At 38.1% G+C, this 24,107-nt stretch overlaps 1 protein-coding gene across 9 annotated transcripts in view; it reads right to left on the reverse strand.

Moving 5' to 3' along the window:
• RGS22 (regulator of G protein signaling 22) overlaps positions 1–24,107 on the reverse strand; it is a 139,411-nt gene that overhangs the window by 52,301 nt on the left and 63,003 nt on the right. For all 9 annotated transcript variants that reach the window (XM_044928564.2, XM_044928563.2, XM_044928562.2 and 6 more), the window contains 3 exons: positions 22,019–22,133; positions 20,391–20,513; positions 19,492–19,593 (listed from right to left, as the gene is read on the reverse strand). In XM_044928564.2, the coding sequence (XP_044784499.2) occupies positions 19,492–19,593; positions 20,391–20,513; positions 22,019–22,133 (340 nt within the window). The remainder of the gene's footprint in view (positions 1–19,491; positions 19,594–20,390; positions 20,514–22,018; positions 22,134–24,107) is intronic.

A 24,107-nucleotide genomic window follows, 5' to 3' on the forward strand; every position in this document is an offset into this window, starting at 1 on the left:
TTTCCCAATTTGGACCCAGTCAGTTATTCCATGTCCAGTTCTAACTGCTGCTTCTTGATCCACATACAGGTTTCTCAGGAGACAGGTAAGGTGGTCTGGTACTTCCACCTCTTTAAGAATTTTCCACAGACTTGTGATCCACACAGTCAAAGGCTTTAGCATAGTCCATGAAACAGAAGTAGATATTTTTCTGGAATTCCCTTGCTTTTTCCATGATCCAATGAATGTTGGCAATTTGATCTCTGGTTCCTTTGCCTCTTCAAAACCCAGCTTGTACATCTGGAAGTTCTCTGTTCACATACTGCTGAAGCCTAGCTTGAAGAATTTTTAGCATAACCTTGCTAGCATGTGAAATGAGTGCAATCGTATGGTAGTCTGAACATTATTTGGCACTGTCCTTCTTTGGGATTGGAATGAAAACTGACCTTTTCCAGTTCTGAGGCCACTGCTGAGTTTTTCACTTGACCATTTACTATATCAACAGCACAGCTTCCCCTCTGACCATTATTCACCAAGCTTTGCTTTGCTCTTGCACAGTCTGCAGCTTCTTCTTGCCTCTAAACAAATTGTGCACCACTACTCTCTTACGTAGCTGGAACTGAAGGCTGGCCAGCATTTCACCCACACTCTTAAAATACCCTCAATTCCTCCCACCTCAATCTTTTGCTTTGCCAAGGCTCAATTCTGGGTCAGCCTAATAATTTATTCATTTTTCCAATTCTATCCTCAAGAACCCAATAAAATCTGTGATAATTGGTTCCATTATAAATAGACTTTAAAAAACAAAAGCAACAACAAAACCTCAACTGGGACTGCAGAGCTTGGCAGAATTTTGTTTATTTCTCAACTCTGCCATGCTCTTTAAAGCTCTCAACTGTACCCTTATGCTTCTCCATGTTCAGTGGACTTTATCTTCCACTTAACTGGGAAAACCACTGGTATGAATGTCCTCAACTTTCCTCTCAAGAGCTTTCTTCAAAATCTTTATCTTTCCTCTGATGTTTCAACAGACTTCTTTCCAAGGCTAAATTACTCATTTGTGCTCTTGACTCCACTTTCACAGAACACTGCAACACCAATTACACCCTTAACCTACCTTTTTATTGATATCATCTCTTTTCAAATGCTTCAAAGGTGTTCAAGCAAAGCATCGCTCCCCTTCTAAAATATTTTCCCTATTTTGTCCACCAATATCACCCCCTTTCTCTCTTTCCCTTTCCTACAAAACTTCATCCTTCCTTTTCTCTCATTCCTCCATCTATTGCAATCTGGTTCTCATGCCAATGAAACTGATGCCCAAGTCCTCAAAGAACTACATAACTGCCAGTTCAATAGTTTCCCTCCTTAATCTTCACCCTACTTGACTCCTTACACAGCTTTAACACTGTTGAATCTCCCCTGCCTTCAACACTTTCTCCAAATTCTCTGCCAATTTCCATTCTTAGGCTCCTGTGTTGATTCCTCTTTATCCATATCTCTGCCTCCTGCAAAGAAGTCATTCTTTAAAGTCCTATGTTCAACTTTTAATATATTTTCTTCTTAATTCACATTCTCTCAGTTTCTGACACCTGCCAGGCACTCTCTCAAAGGACTTGGGTGCTCGATGACTTCTCTGTACTCCACCCTCATCTTCTCTTCCCCTTTGCTGAGCTTCTATTAAAAATTTATCCTGAGGGACTGAGTCTTCCTTGACTCCTGAAGTCTGGCCTAGGTATGATTCTTATGTGTGCCCGTAGGACCTCTATCTGTATGTTTCTCCCACTGCACCATAAACTCTGTGAAGACATATTTGATCTCCTTTATTACTGTATCCCTACCAGCTACCATAATGCTAAATTTAGAATGAATGAATGAATGAAAGACTTCATCCATTCTCATAGACTTAACAATCAACTCTACGTGGAAGAGACCCAAATATATACAACTTTAGACCTGATTTCCTTCCTGAACTGAAAACCTTGGCTAAGAGCTGTCTACTTGTTATAACTACATGGATAGCCTATGGACCCTCAAACTCAATGACTGAGTAATAGAACTCACTATCTATTCTCCCAAGCCTCTCTGGGTTTCAAGTATTCATTACTTAACATATCATTACAGAACAGTCTTTGACCTTTTCCCACTTTCCTCTCCTCCCTCTCAAATGCCAATCCTATACATTTAATTCTCTACACTAAAACAATGAGAAACTGACAAGTATAAAAATATAAGGAGGAAATAAGGGGCAGCAGTTCCATCCCACCGAAAACAATAAAATGGTGTCTTCTGGTCAAGCTCAATCAGACCGTTTTCAGGTCACTTCCTGCTTCCTGACCTCACACTCATACTGTGCTCTATAAAGCCACAGGCGTCCATGTACACTTGCTATTGTCTTTCGTCTGTTTTGTTCCAGTTTTACTGGGATATAATTGACCCATAGCACTGTAAAAATTTAAGCTGTACAGCATAATGATTTGAGTTACATATATCTTGAAATAATTACTACAGTAACTATTAACAGTAAGTTAATATCCATCATCTCAGATAGAAACAAAAAGAAAATAAAAAGAATTTTTTCCTTGTGATGAGAACTATTAGTGTCTACTCTCTTAATTTTCATATATATTATATAGCAACATTAACTAGAGTCACCACGGTGCATATTACATCCCTAGAATTTATTTATCTCACAACTGGAAGTTTGTCCTTTTTGTCCACCCTCATCCAGTTTTCCCTCCCCATACCACCCACTTCCGATAACCACAAATCTGATCTTTCTGTGAGTCTCTTTTTTTCACAAATGATTTAACTGCATATCTCAGTGTCTCAAGGAGCTACAGTTAGGGTGCCATGTGACTTCATTCTAGTTTAAGCCTACTGTCCTGGTATAATTATTACTAGCTTCCTTTTTATTTTCAAAAGAATCCTGGTTTAGATGATAAATTATATGGTCTCTCCATATTTAACTGCCACCAGTTTTATAAAATTAAAGTTTCTCTGAAACAAGATTCCCAGAAGTGCTGAGCACTTATTTAAAGCTAAAAATAAAGAAAGGCAGAATATTCCTTTCTATGAAACATGCATCTGTCTAATTTGCAATCATATGAACTGAATAGCTGAAGCTACTGAAGCTATGAATTGAATATCAAAAGCCAAAATCCCAAAACTGGAATATTTTATGTGAAAGTTGGATTGAAGCTTTACAGACTTCCCCCTATTAAGAATAAATGCTCTAAATGAAAATCTTAAAAGGAATTTTAAAACATTGCCCCTCTCTGATCATACCTAAACCTAGGTATTTGCCCTCCCACTTTTTGTTTTGTTTTCTTGCAGCTAGTTTATCAGAACATTGTTCATTATCACCTAAATAACTTTTCTTTGATAAAGTATCAACCCCTGCTATGATAATCCTAGCTAGCATAATGATATCTTCCAGCATATGATAATCCCCTGCTAGCATAATCCTGACGAGTAATACACTCCCCTCGCCTTCCAGATTCTTCACCAGTTTTATTATAAAATCACAGAACTCTAAGCCTTAGAAAGGGGTTGGAAGTCTACACTGTGCACTTTTATTGGCTTCCTTTGAGGCTTGGTCTCTGGTCTCTCCCTCTTCCTCACCTCCCAAGGTGGGTGGGGACAAAGATGGTTAAGGGGGTAAAGAGAAGAAAAGTGATCTGTCAATCCTTAATAAGGCCAAACAATAAGTCTATAGTACATTCAACTTAATTTTGCCATTAAAATCTGAGAATGTCTTTCTGTGTTTCTAATAATCCAGAGATAATCTTTAGGTGGATAACTGACCAACTGATAATATATAACAAACACAAGGGATACAATCATATATATGAAACAAAATTAAAAAGTTAACACCTTTTGTTGTTTAGTTGCAAAGTTGCTCCTCTGCCCATGGGATTCTCCAGACAAGGACACTGGAGTGGGTAGCCATTTCCTTCTCCAGGGGATCTTCCCCAATCAGGGATCGAACCTGTGTCTCCTGCATTCACAGGCAAAGTCTTTTCTGCTGAGCCACCAGGGAAGCCAACAACACCTTTAAAATCTCTATAAAGATGGTGCAAATCATTTTTAAGTTGATGTAAACTGACTTTAAAATGGAATATAAAGATTATGGTTTATTATACCTAATAAACAATATAGTGTAATTATGGGTTAGAAGAGGCTTCCCTGGTGGCTCAGATGGTAAGGAATCTTGCCTGCAATGCAAGAGACCTGGGTTTGATTGCTGTGTCAGGAAGATGCCCTGGAGAAAGGAACAGCAACCCACTCCAGTATTCTTGCCTAAAGGATTCCATGGACAGAGGAGCCTCGTGGGCTATAGCCCACGGGGTCGCAAAGAGTCCACCACAACTGAGTGACTAACACACACATATGGGTTAGAAACTCACTGTTTAAGAATCCTGGATCACTTGCTTTTTTATTGGCCACCCAGTTTGTCCTTTCTAGCCACTGAGGAAATAACAATGTAGCTAATGTTGGAGGAGAAAAAGCTCCCTTCATATCAGAGTCAGCTACTCTGACTCACATTAAAGCTGAGATTCACTCAAGGCACAGCTGTGGCCTACATGATTCCAATTTAAACACTAACCTGTGATGCTTTAACAACCCAGCAGGGAAGTTTTTGAGAAGGGATACAAGCACTGCCTGTCTGTGATCAGACTGCCTGGCACTGCACTCACCATGGCTCTCTCTAGACCTCATCTCTCCTGGAGACACTCAAAGGTTATGTAATCAGGAAATGCACCACGGGCGGCTTGCCCGGCCCTGCTCTACACCTGTGTCTGTGACTCACTCTCTTGGCATCTGTATCGGATATGGGGGAAAAAAATCAACGCCTCCCCCTGAAACATGTCTTAGGATCTTGAAATTCTGGAAGTTAATTTTCTTGTTTAGCTAAACTCTCAAGCCTATGATGAAAAAAATAGATGGAGGATAGATACCTTGGAGACAGGAGGAAGAATGGAATTGGAGAGTGGAATGGTGAAACAAACTGGGAGAAAAGGAGAGAGAAAGAGAAAGGGAGGAAGGGGAGGGAGGGAAACGTTTTGATAAATGTTTGTCTTCTAAAGGATAGTGAGATGACAAACAGATTTACTCTGAATACACATTAGCTTGTTGGAATTATAGGGGAAAATACAAAAATGTTTCTGTTTGCCTCTTCAAGGAAATCTCAGATGCTTCATTACTTAGAGCTAATATCCTGAACACAACAGCTGTATTGCACTACATAGGAGATGGCTCAAATTAAAATATGACATTTCCCGTTGCAATTTATATTTTTTCCAACGCTAAGATATTTTCTGTGCAAGATTTCAGAATTGCCACTTAAGAGTTTTCAAAATCAAGCGTGTTATGAGCATATTCTTGGATGACAGTGGACCCCAATCTCCTTTTAAATATATCACAATGCATTCCAGGCTTGATATTCCAATATTTTATTGATTCTCATGGACCCTGGAACATACTGATGCTTTCTTACTGCATCATAAAGTCTAGATGAACATACTTGAGGAAGGAGAATTTGGGGTTTATTGAGTTTATTCTTGTTTTTTACAGTGTTAAAAAAAAAAAAAAATGAAACAACTTCCAAAACTATCTGTGCTATTTGGATTTCTCTTTGTACCAAAGACTAAATGATGACAGCTCTGGGGTTAGATTCCAATTATCATGCTGTAGAAGCACCCAGCAAAGTACTCTCGCTGTGCCAAAGGTGAGCACAGTCTTTGGGAAAGCATCTTTTCCATAAGTAGGGGCCATTTGATGAGCTGCAGCTTGACACTCATCTGTGTTCCAATGAAAATAAGAACGATTTCTGTGTAGCCTTAAAAGGCAAAGTCAAGACTAACACCAAATGTTGTAGCACATGTGTTGATTTGCTATGTTACATTTCAGCTGTTAGTTATGTTAATGGAACAGTTTCACATAATTCGTCTTGATGTATTTATTTTAATGATCATATATATGTATCTTTCCCCGATTGCCTGGTAACACTGATTGCATGATGTTCTGCTGTCACCACCAGGCCAGGGCTGGAAGTAAGGAAAAAGAGAAATGTAAAATTTCAACTGCAGAACCGTATGACGTAAAATGAGTCCCTCAGTACACTAGGTACAAGATGTGTAAAAACCTATATGCTGTGAGATCTTAACACCTGACTACAGGACAACAAGCAGAGCATACCATCAGGTTAATAAAACCAGGGACATCTAAAAAGTAGATTTTCAAAATAATCTATTAAAGTATTCCAAAAATTAGGAGAAAACATTCAGGCTTCAGCATTCAGTGTCATTAGCAAGTCCTTTTTTCTTAGATCCATTACTCCACTGCAGTGGTAAAAGAAGGAAATCTAATCATGTAAGCTACACAAAGATATGTATCTTTCACTGTCTTCTATTAATAGTAATTGTCCAACTGCCCACCAAGAGAGTGGAGGAACTGTAAAGCTGTCTGCTGTTGCTATTTCCTTCGACTTACTGGGAGGTAGCATTAGGGTCCTGCCAGATCAAAGACCTCGCTAGCCCCTGGGAAGAAGAAATAGCCCATAAAACCCACGGCACTATTTGATATACTCAAAAGACGAAAACAACTTTAGCTACTGAAATATACAAAGATTTTCCTTTCCCTCAGTTTATACTAAAGAAATTGTGCGGGCTCTGGAGAGTCTAGAGCAAAGACAATACTCTTTCTTTGGTAGGTGCAGGCGACGGGTTCGTAGGCATTCTCTAACGGGTAGAGGAAATTATTTGACGGTGAAGGGTCAGGGTCTCCAGGAATAACATTACAGAAACATAAGGCTGAGAGGATCAGAGTGATCCTTTTCCCCGGTCATTCTCTCTTCCTCCACTGTGTGCTGCGGCCAACTCACAAAAGCTAATTCATGAATTTTCAGGTATTTGCTGAATGGGGTTGTTAAATTCAATCACTATCAAAAATTGTATAAACTTACAATTAAATAAATTACATTAAAAACAGATAACAAATACTCAAAACCCATTACTTCCTCATGATTTCACTGTCTTAGGACTGTCCACGCTCTTGAGGGTTATTTACCTCTACTCTGTCTGGTGAAAATACTACATACTGGTGGCTGCTGGGCCTCTCCTCCCAACTCTGGGCTCAGTAATGCCTCGTGGGAGCTTGAAATCATCCACAGGAACAGTATTTACACCCGGAGATCAGCAAATGCTACAAATCAGGGCTGCTTCGCTGCCACTCAGAGAGGTGGTTATTAAACATTTATCATCATACCACTGATTATAAGGCAGATATTTGTCTTTTCCTGTCAGGATTACTAAAGAAAGAGAAATAAAGTTGGAAAAAAGCAAATGACACCAACTAATTCAAATGCTGGAGGCAAAGCCACATACCAGAATATACTAATTCAGGCCAGAATGTGCCAATTTATAACACAGTTTACTTCAGTAATGTTTAACTGGCGTCCATCTGTAAAAATAAGGCTACAGTAAAGTTCTTTTTCATAGTTAAAAGAAGTCAAACTACAAGAGCAGGACAAGTAAGTTTTTCTTTGAAATTGTTTACATTCTGAATAGTCTTTATTTAGAAAATGGCAAAGTTAAGCTTCAAATGTTAAATTTAACTTCAGTCTGATTAGTAACTCAGAATAGGTAAGAGTTTAGTTGGGAAGAGCTTGTTAATGTGTCCTCATGAGAAAGTACAAGGAGCAGCTACAAAGAAGAACCATTAAAACATAATGAGAAATAAAACTGGTACTAATGGATCTTGATGTAGTGTCTGGACCCCGAAGAGACCAAGATCACTTCACAGATAATCGCAGAACACAACAGAACAGATGTCCACTACATTGTAATAACAACAAAAAACCATATTACTGTACTTAAAGGCAAACAGCAAGTAACGTGGGATCTTCTCAACTGAGCTCGATAATTCCATCCTTGGAATTCATATAAAAAAATGAAATGAAACTGTGCTCCAAAAAGCTAAAGGCAAAGAGTCCCTGGAGGGGTTTATAAAAGGAATGTAAATGCCTTGATATGGGACACTTTCAGAAATCACAAAATATTTACTTCAACAAAAAGAAAAGTCTGTTTTCGTAACTTCACAGCTCTAGCAGCATAGAACATCATTACTCTGAGTTCATATGAGGCAGAAAAAAGAAAATAACGAGCAAGTTCAAGCAATCCAATTTTTTTTTCTGTAAAAGGAGGAAAAAATGATGATTTTTAATGACCTCTCATATCCCACAAGAAACTCAAAAACATTACTGAGGAGCTATGCCGAGAGGGAATAAATTACAGATGGAGCTTTCCACAAATGGATTTTTATGTGAAGGACATTGGGGGTTTTAAATTAGGAATCTTAAAGATGAGATCTAGAGATTGCAACATCCTGATACTGAGGCAAACTACTGCAGAGATCAACATGAGATGGAGTTGCACAAAAATGATAATGTGATGACAATCAAACAGAGAATTTCTGGCAAGTACTCTGACTCTAGTAAGTAGAATTCAACGCAGAAGAGAACCTAAGAAAATGCCAATAGGATAAAAGTGTAAAACAAACTTGAATCATTTTGGACAGAAAGAAAAATCAAAAGGAAAAACAACATGTTAAGTAAAGCCAAAAACAAACCACAAGCTCAAGGGACAAAATAGACTAGGCTTAAGACTGATTTGGGCCATTGCTTAAGGTATTTTAAGCAAAACTGATTAAGTATATGATGGAATAAAATCACAAAAAGAATTATTACTAAGGCATTTAGGAAACCTAAGCAACAAATAAGGATTTTATTTTCTATAATTTTTTAATTCATTAAAAAAAAAATTTTAACAGACAAAAGCAATATATATATATATATTTAAACTAATGGAATTATTTAGCCTTTAATAAAAATAATTCCTTGAAAAGTGAACAGAGACTACTTCAATGAGAAAAGTATGATATATTAACATTTTTGGCCTAAAAATCCTGCCTCACAGAGAAGCTAATCCATACCAACAAAGTATAAAAAACTGATACTAAAACCAGCATATTGAGGAATTACTTTACGGTGAGAAAATCAACCACCAAACAGGTGGGATATTGACATTCATCAGCACAGCACCTTGGAAAACAAGCTCAAGTGTAGCAGGTTGCTTTGAGTCAGAGTAAGTGAAGTTAACTATGCTTCTATGAATTTCTTTCTTTCCGGAGCTATCAGGCTGACACTGTGCTCACAGGAGCAGCTGGTTGAGTTCAGCACTTCAAGTGCAAGGTCAAGGACTAGTCCGTGACACCTCCCTTTCTGGATGCTGCTGCTGACCAAAGCCTGTTCTTACCTGGGACTCTTCTCCTTTAGATGTACAGGTACATTCATTACAAGTCTTAAGACCTATGAAGCCAATCTGTCTCTAGACAACTGCTCATATCCCTTCTGAATTAGTACACACTGATTTAACAGTGTAAGTTTCAGAAAGCAACCTTGTTCCTGAGTTCAGTGAGGAGGGAAGAGACACAGGGATTTCACTGTTGCTCCAGTGAAGCTTGTAAAAAGCTCCTTATTAACAGCAATCTTAGACTATAAACATAGCATGTCTGGAAAGTCAGGATTTTGATCACTGTTGAAGCTGGGTGATGGTACATGGGGCTCATTAAGTTATTTTATCAACATTTTTTTTAAAAAATTAAAAACACCTGGCTGGTAGTCATTTATAAATAATCAATTATTATCTATAATTAGGTTCATACTAATAATATATTGCTAAGAATATAAGCCTGCCAATGACTTCATTCAGTCCTTCAAAAAATACTATAGCACCTTTTACATGCAGCTTCAATTCTGAATACACAAGGTAAAAAAAGCAAACTGTCTTCTTGGAACTTATAGTCCAGTGGTGGAAAATGTTAACGGTGAAATCTGATATTCAATATTGACAACATTTTAAGATATCAAAGTGAAAAGTTAAACACATAACCACTAGCGGTAAAGAATCTGCCTGCAATGTGGGAGACTCAGGTTTGATCCCTGGAGAAGGGAACGGCAACCCATTCCAGTATTCTTGCCCGGAGAATTCCAGAGGATCCTAGTGAGCTACAGTCCATGGGATCACAAAGAGTCGGACATGGCTTACCGACCAACACTTTCACTTTCACACTTTCAATAGATTTGTTCAATAAATTAACAGAGAGACTTCTTAGTATAGAGTCTGGAGTCAAACCTTGGTTCTAATTCCAAGTTCACTTAACCACCAAATGGAAAGTATTGCCGTAGGAAATTACTCAGCTTCTCTAACAAGTCTATAAAATGGATGAACACTAATATCTATCTCTTAGAAGTGTCCAAGAATTAAATAAAATTACCCATGTAAAGTGATTTCCATGGAACCCAACAGATAGTTAACATTAAATAAATAAAGGTCAGGTACACTGATAATTATGGTTTAGAGAAGTTCAGGTGTTGATTTTTCTGGAAACAAAAGGATTGAAAGAGGATGCTTTTTGGCCCATAATCCTATAATATTCAGACTCTTAGGACTGAACACAGGTAGCTGGCATAAACATCAGGAACAGGTGAAACGAATGAATAACTGTAAGTCAGAAAGCCGGCTGCCACACGTGTTCTTCCTGAGTCCTCTAGCGAGTGCCGCAAGATGGGAAGCAAGACGAGAACCCTGTGGATTCCGTGCTCAGTGACTCATAGTGCTTAAAGAGTCCAAGCCCGGCTGCTACTTGAGACACCATCTCTCTGGTAACAAAAACAAATAATGTAACACCGCCTGAATAACAACAGCCCTGACACTCACAAACAACCTAATTATAAAGACACTGAAATTTACCATGGAGCATTAAAGAAGTGCATGATTTTCCACATTTAATCATCACCCCAACCTTCCCCCTCACCCATGCCCATTCATCTTTCAAGAAACACGGCTTGATTCTTCATACTGCCGCTGTATGAAGAAATAATGATCTCTGTTAGTGCACCTGAAAATACACCATCAGGCGAGAGAAGGAGCACTTAGCTCATAGCACTTTAATGAAAATGTCAGGACCACCCTGAAGTCTTTAAGTCCTGCAAATGCCAGGCAAAGAGAGGAGCTAAACAATTAAGGTAATGGATGACAGCAAGCAAAGGAAAAACTAAGCTGATTATCAAAAAAAAAAAATCTTCAACACTGCCTCTCTTATGCCATAAAATTTTTTTCAAAGGCATCTGTGGTAACACCCAAGGTTTCTGTTACCTAAAATTAGCTCAGGCTTCATTGGAAAACATTGTCAGGATAATGAAAATTTTATAGAGCAAAAGCTACAGTCTCTTCTTTCTCAATCTTTCTAGGACTCTCTGGAAAAACAGGCAAAAAAGAGCACATTCTTGAACTTCCACAGCATTTGGGTGATAGCACCTGTATGGGCTTTGTTTCCAAAGTGCTCCCAGCATGGATCAGAGCCTTGTGTATAGAACTGTTTGATAAATGCTTGTGGAAATATCTAGAATGTTTTTAGGCTAGAGCAAATGTGCCTGTAATTGCTGGTCTAAGTGCTATGCGGTTTACATTTATTTCTTGTTTCTACAGTAATTACGGAGCAGGAACAAAGGGGTCAAATACATGGACATTCCTATAGAATCCTGAGGTAGGGCACAACTTGGAATGAACTTCATTTGGATCCACACTGTGCCTAAGATCACCTAATGGAAAAGTTAAATGATTGGGGGCCAGAGAGGATGAGAAGGATAGCAGTAAATAATTGTTAAATGAGTATATTAATGAATTCTGCATTATTATTATATTGTAACTTATGGCTTCCTAAAAATATCAACAGGCAGTATGGGTCTGATGACATTAACTTAGTTTTTTGGTTTCCTTTCTCTAAACGTAAGAGCCAACCCTTATAGACCCTGGGCACGTAGGGGTAGTTACTCAGATGGACTTATTTGCCCTGGGACCAATCAGCTGATTGCTTTGTAGGGACACAGAGGCACAAGAGTCAAGCATCACTTACTACAAGCATTCGGCCAGAATATTCCCAAGCTGTCAAATTACTGGGTGGTGATGCCAGGAATAGAACTTGCAAATGTCAAGATTTCATGTAGCTATGATTAAAGATGATGGAAAGATATGAGATTTTGTCTAAAGTTATTGATATAAATAAAACTGGACAGTATAAGTTTTTTGTTTGAAGAGTTGTCACCCAAAAAACAGATTTATTTTGTATTGCTTCACAGGGTAGGAATATAACCAAAGGATAAGTTTTTGACTCAAAAATGAAAAAAAAAAAAAAAGTAAATAGCTCCTTCCCTTCTTCAAGTATCTGAAAAGAAGTTGATTATTTTTTTCAAAATGATAACCAATATTTATCTGCTGGTAAAGAAAGAACTTATGTAATTTTCACTTAAGATGCCATTCCCTGGAGAAGGAAATAGCTACCCACTCCAGTATCTTGCCTGGAGAATTCCATGGACAGAGCCTGGCAGGCTACATTCCAGGGTGGGTCGCAAAGAGTCGGACACAGCTGAGTGACTTTCACCTCCCCTAAGATGCCACTATCTCGTTTTATTTTAAATCTGGCTGACGTACCTCCATTTGTAATTATCTCTCTCCCCCACTACAGAGTAAGCTCTTTAAGCTGAGAACTTTGTCCTAATCATATCTGTATTCACAGAACATTACTTGGCACATAGCAGGCTCTCTGCTAATTAATTAAGTAACAATATTATAAAATATAGTTTAAAAGGTTGTAGTTCTATGAAGAATGTTTTAAGTGATATTTTCAATCTCAGAATAAATTATAGTATTTAGTTGAATGAATAGCTATTGGTTTAGGAATTGCTGTTCTTCCATCTTATTTGCTTCAGTTTCTTCAAATTCCTATCTTCCTTCCCCATTAACCAGGTAATTGATAGACCTTTAAGTTCAGTTCAGTTCAGTCGCTCAGTTGTGTCCGACTCTTTGCAATCCCATGAACTGCAGCACGCCAGGCCTCCCTGTCCGTCACCAACTCCCGGAGTTTACCCAAACTCATGTCCATTGAGTCGGTGATGCCATCCAACCATGTCATCCTCTGTCGTCCCCTTCTCCTGCCTTCAATCTTTCCCAACATCAGGGTCTCTTCAAATGAGTCAGCTTTCCGCATCAGGTGGCCAAAATATTGTAGTTTCAGCATCAACATCAGTCCTTCCAATGAACACCCAGGGCTGATCTCCTTTAGGATGGAGTGGTTGGATCTCCTTGCAGTCCAAGGGACTCTCAAGAGTCCTCTCCAACACCACAGTTCAAAAGCATCTATTCTTCGGTGCTCAGCTTTCTTTATAGTCCAACTCTCACATCCACACATGACCACTGGAAAAACCATAGCCTTGACTAGACGGACCTTTGTTGGCAAAGTAATGTCTCTGCTTTTCAATATGCTATCTAGGTTGGTCATAACTTTCGTTCCAAGGAGTAAGCGTCTTTTAATTTCCTGGCTGCAATCACCATCTGCAGTGATTTTGGAGCCCCCCAAAATAAAGTCAGCCACTGTTTCTACTGTTTCCCCATTTGTTTCCCATGAAGTGATGGGACCAGATGCCATGATCTTTGTTTTCTGAATGTTGAGCTTTAAGCCAACTTTTTCACTCTCCTCTTTCACTTTCATCAGGAGGCTCTTTAGTTGTTGTTCACTTTCTGCCATAAGGGTGGTGTCATCTGCACATCTGAGGTTAACATTAAGTAGTGACTCTAATAATACCTACTTACTTCAGAGTGCTCTGCATTAAACTACAAAATATTTTCACCTACATTATCTAATGCAGACCTTACCAAGTCCTCTGAGATAGACATGAGGTTTTATACATAGAGCAGGGAATGCAAAGTATAGCAATGAAGTAGGTTTTGCACCTCAAGTTTGAGCTTAATTTTGTTCCCAGCTATGAATACTAGCAAGGGTAATATTTCAGAGATCTAGATTCTTCTTTATCTATAAAAATAGGTTACAAATGCTTCACATCCTGGGCATTCCCTGATGGCTCAGATGGTAAAGAATCTGCCTGCAATGCAGGAGACCCGGCTTCATTCCTGGGTTAGGAAGATCCCTGGGAGAAGCGAATGGCTACCCACTCCAGTATTCTTGCCTGGAAAATTTCATGGACAGAGGAGCCTGGCTGGCTACAGTCTGCGGGGTCTCAAAGAGTTGGACACGACTGAGCAACTAACATTTTCACTTCACATTTTTACTATGGGTATTAAATTAGAAAATACATGACCACCTCTTGTAGAGACTCAAAACACATACCTTTTTTTGGTATGTTGCCAGGTTAGATTACTTGAAAATTTTTTCTCTATAAACTGCCTAGAAATATTGGTAAAGTATAACTCATATCCTAGTAAATGCATAGCTGGGGTAGTAAGGAAAATTACCATGGGTAAACATTAAGGAGTGTACTGAAAACCAGGGTGCTAAGCATGAGCTGATGATGAGACTACAGGGTGAGTTAAGGATGTGGGTGGTAAGAGCCACAGGGAACAGGAGGCAGAGCCGTGGGCCCCCACAAGTGAAAACGTGACACTGACACCCACAGACACACTGTGGTCCTGGGGGCACACCCAGTGAAGTGGGGACGGGAATGCACCTATATACACCTACCAAGCCTAAGAAACGAAAAAGAAGCTTGCTTGGCTTGGCTTATACTGTGTATATACATATTAAAAAAATGTATCTCCTGAGGATTCACTATCATGAGTTTATCATCATTTGGGTTTGGTTTTCAAGATTACCCTTGTCAAATGAAGAAACTCCAAGATGACAAATTGGCATTAAAAATGTGCCTAGCAGAAGTGCCACAGACAAAAATCTCACTATAAGAGCTCATCACTCAAAATTACAAAACACACAAAGAAAGAATCCACCATGTCAGCAGAAATAATAAATAGAAGAATCAGTTCTCCCATGAATTACAAATTGTGGAATTACTGGATACCGTAGCAGCCAGACTCTAGGGTGGCTCCCACAAACACAGTGTCGCCCAGTGTCATTCCCTCTCATAACTCTCTCCCCCGCAGTGTGGGCATAACATATGGCTTGCTTCTAACCAACAGAATAAAGCAAGAGTGATGAGATTTATGTGCTTACGAGTACATGATTACATTACATGCTGGTATGTTACTTAATACCAGTTTTACTAAGAAACTATCATCCTTGCTGTTTTTTGAGAAATGAGCTGCCACACTGTGATCTGCCATGTGGAGAGCACCACATGTCAGAGAGCTGAAGTGGCTGCTAGCTAACAGCCAGCAAAAACTGAGTTCTTATTCTGGTGACCTGCAAGGAACTGAATGGTACCAACCATGTGAATACCGAAGCAGACCTTTCTTCAGTTGAGCCCCAGATGAGCAACCGGTGCTGGTCAATATCCTGATTTACAGCCTTGTGGAGGACCCAGCAAAGCTGTGTCCAGATTCCCTACATGTATTAACTGCAAGGTAATAAATGTGTGCTATTTAAGCTACAGTGTTATATTAATACTCTTACGCAGGAATAGATAACACAGCTACAGACTATGAAACATGTTTAAAATGCCTAGAGATATAAAAGGAGAAATAAACACATGAAGAAAAAGAAGATAAAAAGATAAAACAACAGGAAGGTTTAAAAACACAAGTAGAATGTCTAATAATAAAAAAAAAAAAAAAAAAAGCAGTTCCTTAAATGATTTAACTCAATGGATGGGTTAAACAGCAAACTGAAATCTGCTGAAGAAATAATACATGAACCAGACAACAGATCAAAGAAAATTGATCTAGTTCAGTTTTTAACATATAACACAGATGTTACAAGATGAAAAGACTTGAGAGACTAAGAGAGATATAAGATAGGCTGAAAAACACCAAAATTGACCAAAGAATCCAGAGAACACATTGATCGGAGAATCCAGAAAAACTAATTAGAAAGACTGAGAGAAATAATGGCTCAGAATTTTCCAGAATTGATGAAAGATATGATTCCTCAGATTCTAGAAACAACTTAGACCCAAGAAAGATAATCGCAGTAAATATACTGAGGTAACATATAGAACCCCAAGGTCAAAGGGAAGATTATAAAAGCAATGATTAAAAAATCCTCCCTGAGAGGAGCAACAGCAAGCTCTTCAATAATAGCAATAGAAAAAGCATAACAAAGGATAATATCTGCAAAGTGCTAAGAGAAAACCTCCCACCTAGAATTCTATATTCAACTAAATCATCAACGAGAGAACAGACAGTTTCAGACAAACAAAACCTGAGAGAGATTTTACCACTAGGAAATCCTAACGAAAAACCTACTAAAAGCTATTGTTCAGAAATCAAACCCAAACGAAGGAATGTGATGCAAAAAACAAGAGTAAGCAAGATATCTGTGCGTGAATAAATCTACACAGCATTGGCTGTAATCAAAAATATACTCAAGACTACTTGGTGGGTATAAGACAAATTAATATATAATATTCTGATCACTTTGCTATATACTTGAAATATCATAAATAAACTATACTTCAATAAAAAATGTGTTACCCTGATGTTCAGTTCAAGACAAAAATCTCACATTGCTGCAAGAATATCTTTATATTAAATAGTACTGTGTGGTAAAAGTGCTGCGGATTTACCTAGCAATCCTCTTATTCCTCACATCCATTTCATTCTTATCTACTCTCTCTACTCATTAGTTCCTACAATTTCCAAATAACTTTTCTCCTATGCTTTTATTTTTACTGTTTTTTTCTCTCTTCATCCTTCCCATTGATTTTTAATTTTGAACATGTTTGTGTGTGTGTGTATGTGTAAACATTTATAATATTTCTGCACCATACAAGTTTACTAAATTTTTTTAAATCTCAATGTATATGCTATGGAAAGTGGTAATTTTTAAACGTGTAGTTTTTGTTAGGACACAGTTTCTTTTAAAGAGTTCTACAAAGATGGAAGAAGTTACAAAAGACAGTGGAACTGAGATCCACTCTATTCTATCGTAGTGCTCTGTCACTGAAGCACGTTGTTGTTTAGTCACTTACAGGTCATGTCTGACTCATTTGCGACCCCATGGATTGTAGCCTGCCAGGCTGCTCTGTCCACGGGATTTCCCAGGCAAGAACACTGGAATGGGTTGCCATTTCCTTCTCCAGGGTATGTTCCGGACCCAGGGATTGAACCCGAGTCTCCTGCGTTGCAGGTGGATTCTTTACTGCAGAGCCCCAGGGGAAGCCCTACTGAAGCAAGTATGCGACATTAAAGAAAGCTGTAGGACTACTGGTGGCTCCAAACCTTGGCAGTGACAGATGGTCCCCTGGCAAGCTGTTGCTGGGATCAAAGACTGTATCTCTGAATCCTGGTGGTGATTCCCACCCCTCGTGCCAAGACCATTTCATTCGGTTTCTAACTGAACTATGCTGTCTTGAAGCTGTGCTGCAAAGAAACCTTCAGGATGTGCCCAAGACTGTAGTTCAAACTCTTGGACCATAGTTCGTCATGCTAAGTCACTGTCACTGACCTCCCATCTAGTTTGCCTGCAGATATTTCTCCAATACTTCTTGACGTAATAAAATTTCAAGGTAAGTAATTTGCTGATCAGCAAACAGAAAAGCATGTAAGTCTTTTATAATCAACTCTTGGTCTCTTACTATACCGTTTTTCAGATGTACAAAAACCAAATTCACAGCAACTTTAATACAGTGCCAACTATTCTGCCATTGGCATGATCAATCCAAAGATCTGTATTGTAAATGTACCCCTGAAGGAAGTTATACAGCATTTCTATTTTTGAATCTAAAGAAACAAAAGGTGTTTCATATTGTGAAACAAATCTATATAGGGTTATGGTATTAGAAGCAATTCTTACATCTGGAGACACAGAAATCTCGGATAATTAAAACCTAAGCCAATTTAGACAGCTGCTCCACTAACAGAAAAATAAAATAGCCACAGATGCAAAAAGCAAGCAAGTCAAAAAGATCACATGATTTGCTCCTTTTATTTCTCCCAATTAAACTAAAACCAATGTCTCCAACACTCCCCTCCGCCCACTCTGTTTTGATTCCTCAAAAGAGAAGCTAGAGAAGGATAAAAAGTTTATGGGCCTTGATAATCCCCAAACAGAGTAATCCATCTCAGAATAACCAAAATTTGAGTGTATCTTGTTTCACAACCATTTATAGCTGGTTGGATGCCATCACAAAGAATTAACATCTACCAAACTCAAATAGAACTCCCACTTCTACAAGTACATGGAATACTGTGATTACAACAGCAACAGAAAACCTCCTTACTTGAGCAGCTGAAGACTTTTGCAAGAGCAAGTTTTGTAGTAGTGAAAACGTAATAAAAATAACAGGTGGCACTTTAACTGTCAGGGCAATAGGTTAGGGGAAGAAGGATAAGTAGAGAGTTACAGGTGAAGGATTAACAAACAGAAGAGCCAACTGTGTGGTCTCAGAAAATGGTGCTGGCATATTAGAGATATAACTTCATGATGTCACGGGGCCAGATCTGGGCCGTGTAGGAACTGAAGCCCTTATTCTTGTGGTAAAAAAGCACAAAGCTCTGTCAGCTGATTTATAAAACATAGTTATTAATGCCAAAGTCAGGGTGGTGGCGGTAACAACAAATACCTAGCAGTACTCTCTGATGTTCTGAACAGGACTATGATAAGAGAATGAACAATATGATGAAGCTAATCTCCTCAGCAGTGTTCAGAGACAGTTCCTCTATAATGAGGTTATTTCAGAATTACAAGAATCACTTAAGTGGAAAAGGGACATAGAAGAGATTAGCAGTTTTCTAGGCTTGATGACCTCTCTCCATAAAGGATCAGGAGAGCCTAAGAATAAAAACTGACAAGACAAGTTAGCTTAGGTCATAATTTTATTCCCTTTCCTTTTCGCCTCAAAAAGTGGCTGTTGTTTCTCTCTCTCTGCAGAGAATCCTGCTCTTCATCCTCTGTTTTGCTTTCAAGAGGTCTAATGATGCTCTTTTCTCCAGCTCTGAGTATCTGTCTTGTATGGTGTGTAGCACAGAGACCCAGGTGATGACCCAGGGCCGTGATGACACAAGGAGTCAGTCGTCATCCTTTCCCCCTCATTAGACACGCCAACAGCCTAAGTGTCTCCAACAGCTGATTGCTGCAGGAAGCTCACAGAGTAGCCTTGGTTAACGCCCACGCTGCTCCCAATCACTTCAGTAATTCATTACAAGTCCCCCTCAGAGTTCTCTTTTAAGTCACTCACAACCAAAGCAAAAAGACATACTTTAGAAAAAAAAAAGATAACATGTTCTTTACTGGAAGAACAATTAATCGGCAGCAAAGAGAAAATAAGGCAAACCAAATAAAATATTGATAGATAAAACTGAGAGTCTACAAATCAGACTATAAAACAATACTCTGCTGATATTTAAATAAAGTAATTCAATGGAAACAATTTAACCACTGCCTTTTCGCCCTCACTCCTAGATTTCTCTTATTTGAGGCTGGACGAAACTTTTCATTTCTGTGTTCTGAGAATGTCACATTGAACCAACATTATTTACTACTTACTTGAGCTTGCTTGCATACTTTAAAAGGGTGAAGGGTTTCTTGGTAGAAAAGCTGATGATAAGCTTGTAGGTCAAACCAAAAGTACACACAGTTCTTCCACAACTGCAGATGGAAAAGGTACATAAATTATTACCACCATTATTAAAACTCTACAAAGCCCTAATTTCAAATACAAGTAATTGTTTAGCTCTTTGCTGTTGCTATAAATCAGGTTCAGTTTAAGATGGTTTTATCTTCTATCACAAACAGGCAACACACAAAATATGAGTACTGTCACTGAATTATATTTTTGCATATACGTTTCTCACATAATTGGTCATTTAAAAAGTTAAGTGTTCTAGTAAATAAAGAGTAATCACATATCTACGACATGAAACTAAAATCTGAAAGCATCTTGATATACATGGCAAATGTATATCATATCAGAAGTAAAAGCTACTCTAATAACTGAGCTAATGAAATACTTATCTGAACAAAATAAAGGCTGTTGTGATGACTAAGAAACAAACAAAACAAAAAGCCTTGAAATAAGTTTGTCACTATTCATTGCAATTGTAATTGCTAGAGTTATTAAAAATAAAAATTAAGGGACTGATAGAAATTAGCTCTAAAGTTAATATATATTACATTGAAATAAAGTTACATGAAAGAAATCAATTGTTAATAATGCAGGTCAATCCTTATCTATCTGTACTTTTCTTTGTAATTTTAGTAGGATAGTAAACCAAAGAGAATTATAGCTAAGATATTTACATTTTTACTAGATAATTTAGCATGAAATTTTTTACAAGAAGAAATGGGAATTTTAAAATGAAATATAATTACTTGAGCATTAAACTATTTCAATCTCTCATTTTAAATAAAAGTAGAAAATCAGATTTAAAATAACTATCTTCTACCTTGTTCCCTGAGTTCTCGCAGAATTTAGTAAAGAAGAATCCAGCTCTATTTTCTACATACAAAGATTGCAACAAATTCTCCATGTCAAATCCTCCCAAGGCACCATCACCCATGGTTTTAATCTAGATAACAATACAGAAGTGAAATTATTCACCCAGAAACATTGTAATTTTTTTATGACATTGTACAACAACAGAGTTTCACAAATTCTGCCAGGCTGTCATTTCCCCATGGGACTATTTTATTTTATTTTTGTACCATATATGTAATTAATGCAGTATGTTGCATCTGACTGTCACACAAAATTTGTTTACGGAGCCAACTCTAGCTGCAGAGTTCATTCTATTATAAACCAATCTGATTTCAAACTTAATGTTAAACTGACTTCCCAACCTCAACTATTTTCATATTTCAGGCACAGTGATACCATTTTAGGAGTCTTCCAAATCTCCGTTGGTGGCCTCTTTCCTACATGTTTACTGTTATTTTAGCCTTGAGTTGCTGCTAAGAGAGTTATAAAAAGAAATATCTTCAAGGCCTCTCAGTGCTACTCATTAACTGTCCTTATGAGGTCCCTCTCTGGACAGTCTCACCCCATAAGGTCATGGCCTTCAAGTGGAAAGGCAGTATAAATTCTCATAAAACTTTGCTATTTATGGGCTTCTCTGCCAACAATGCTGGCAAGCCTAACACCGTTTTTGAAACATAGAAAACTGGCTATTTCTCCAAGCACAAGAGTAGCTCTAAAATAAGAAAGGGTATCCAGTATCCACATGAGCTCTTTGCTATTTGTTGTGCGAAACGCGCACTTCTCTGTAATAAGACAACTGTGGCCTGGGTGATTTAGGGTTTAGGTCGGGTTCTTGCTCTTGCTTTATAATCTCCCTTTATTCCCCTACATTACAAATTCTGAGGTAAAAATTTAATGTTTTTATGATGTTTAACCATTGGCATTCCAAAACTAAAAAGTCATTATTTGGGTAAGAAAAATACTAAATAGAAGAAAAGGAGACTTGTTTGCTTAGAATAAAATAAATAGTACAAAATTATATCTAAGTGTTCAGACAATATTAGGACTACCAAGGTTTCTACCTAAAGTGTAACTGTTAGAGAATGTAAAATTTTCATTTAGAACTGGTGTGTTAAATCCACATTATCAAGGCAACTATAGTCTGGAAATACTGAGCTTTATAAAAATTCTAAGCTTCTAAAACATAACAGGAAATATCCTAGAGGGTCTTATTTTGTGTCTGAGGTGTGATCATACCAAAACGAGAACATGGCTGTTTTTGAAAACAGTAATCAATGGAGTATATAGGAACATGGTGCTACAAAAGGAAATAGGAAGTTTTTGTATAAGAATGTGATGTTTGGAAGAAATCAATGCAATACTGTAAAGTAATTATCCTTCAATTAAAAATAAATAAAATTATTAATTAATAATAAATTATTTATTAATAAATAAATTTTTTAAAAGAAACTTTTTATAAAAATCCTTTTGGAAGTAAAAAATAAATTTTTGTTCAATAAAGAAAAAATTATTGTGGTAAATAAATAAAAATTTTCTAAAGTCAGGGGACATTGATTAGGTAAAATGAAAAGTCAGATTAGTCCTCCAATTACTTACCAAAGGTTCTTCTGTATAGGTATATCTTCTATCCAGCTGGGGCTTCAGACATTCAGAAATGTCAGTAAAAGATGTTAAACGAATAACTTTGCTGCTTTCTGACATGTGCCTTGACCTATTATAGGGATAAGAACTAATTAATCAATCAACAAATATTTTAAGCACCTTTGGTATACATGTATTAAATCTTAGGAGTGCTTCTAAGCATTGTGAGAACTAGTTAAAAAAAAAAAATATATATATAAGCATCAAGTCCAGCCCTCAAGAGGAAGTTGAGAAAATGAGGTATAGTCATACAGAAAGATGACTCTCAATAAGATAAATGCTGGTTGAATGGATTTGTGAATGTATCACAGATGCCAAATGTCTGGGATGGATAATAAAACTATGGGCATGTAATAATGAGAAGTCCCTTGGAGCTATGTTAGTAATTAAAGAAATGAGATTTTTTTACCTGAATAATTGGTGGAAGATACATTCTCTCTGTGTGTAAAGGGGTTCTTCAGATGGGGAGAATAGTGAGCAATATATGAAGGTAAGCAGAGAAAGTCTCGTTTAAAATGCAGTTGACTAATTTTCTTAGGGCAAGAGGACACTAAAAGCTAAACTACATGCCAAACGCTGCGCCAGAAATAATTTATATGAATATATTTAATCCTCATAACGGGTGGGTCTCATAAGGGTTTATATGTGGTAGCTTGAGATGAGATAACAGAAGACTAATGACTTTGGACCTTATCTTTTTACATTTTCTCATCCAGTTCCCTCTCCCACAGGCCAATGCAATCATTCCAAACCTCACTTTCCAGTTCCATAAAACATGCTTCTTCCAACTCATCAATCTCCCTCAACTCTAACCCACCAGCAGTTATACTCTGCAGTTTCTTCTCAGACAAAATGTAGGTACAACATGCTTCAGTTTCCCCTCCCTCATGTAGCAGACACTATTAATCGACCAGCTAACTCAACACCCATGTCTGGCAACATGATTCTATCACCAGCACCATGAAATACTAAAAAAACTAAATATTCACTTAAAAAGACGCCAGGGAGGGACAAATGGTTGTGTAACGCAGCTGTGACTAATGAGATAAAAAATTAAGTCTGCTGGGGAGCTTCTATGAAAGCCTGCTTTCCCGACTACTGCTGCTGCTGCTGCTAAGTCGCTTCAGTCGTGTCCGACTCTGTGCGACCCCGTAGACGGCAGCCCACCAGGCTCCTGCGTCCATGGGATTCTCCAGGCAAGAGTACTGGAGTGGGTTGCCATTGCCTTCTCCAATGCATTAACGTGAAAAGTGAGGGAGAGAATTAATAGATACTGCCCCCTTCCTTCTTTATGATTTGAAAGCCTGATGTCAGGAGCTGTGACTCGACTGACTGCAAAGGAATGGCCAAGAGCATTACAAAGCTTTAAGCCTTAATACTCCTGATCTGGTGAATCGACACTGGCAGTTGCTTATACTCAGATTTCTCATTCTGCGGGAAAAAAAAATAAGTCAAATTTTTCTAAGCCACTGTTGATCAACTTTTCTGTTACTTGCAGCTGAAAGCATTTCGAATTTATCTATCAACAAATATATCCACCAATACCCACCCTTGACTTCCCTGGTAGCTCAGATGGTAAAAGCATCTGCCTACCATGTGGGAGACCTGGGTTCAATCCCTGGGTTGGGAAGATCCTCTGGAGAAGGAAAGGGCAACCCACTCCAGTACTCCGGCCTGGACAATCCTATGGATGGAGAAGTCTGGTAGGCTACAGTCCATGGGGTTGCAAAGAGTTGGACGCGACTGAGTGACGTCACTTTCACTTTCATATCCATCCTTATTTCCTTCCATTCTGACTCAGGAAGAACTGTCCTATTTCGCCGCCAAGGAAGCCTCACCGCCTTGGTATCTAAGCCCCTCTCTCTACTGGCCTTGGAAAAGAGAGGCACAGAGCATAGACGAGATTGCCCGGCGTTGGGGGAGGGGAGAATGAGGAGTGGCTGCTGGTGACACGGAGCTGCTTTTTCGGGTGATGAGTTGTTTTGGAATTACATAGTGATGATAGTTTTGTAACCATGTAAACATAACTAAAAACCACTGAATT

This window comes from Bubalus bubalis, chromosome 15 (genome assembly GCF_019923935.1).
Source record: "Bubalus bubalis isolate 160015118507 breed Murrah chromosome 15, NDDB_SH_1, whole genome shotgun sequence".
NCBI lineage: Eukaryota > Metazoa > Chordata > Mammalia > Artiodactyla > Bovidae > Bubalus > Bubalus bubalis.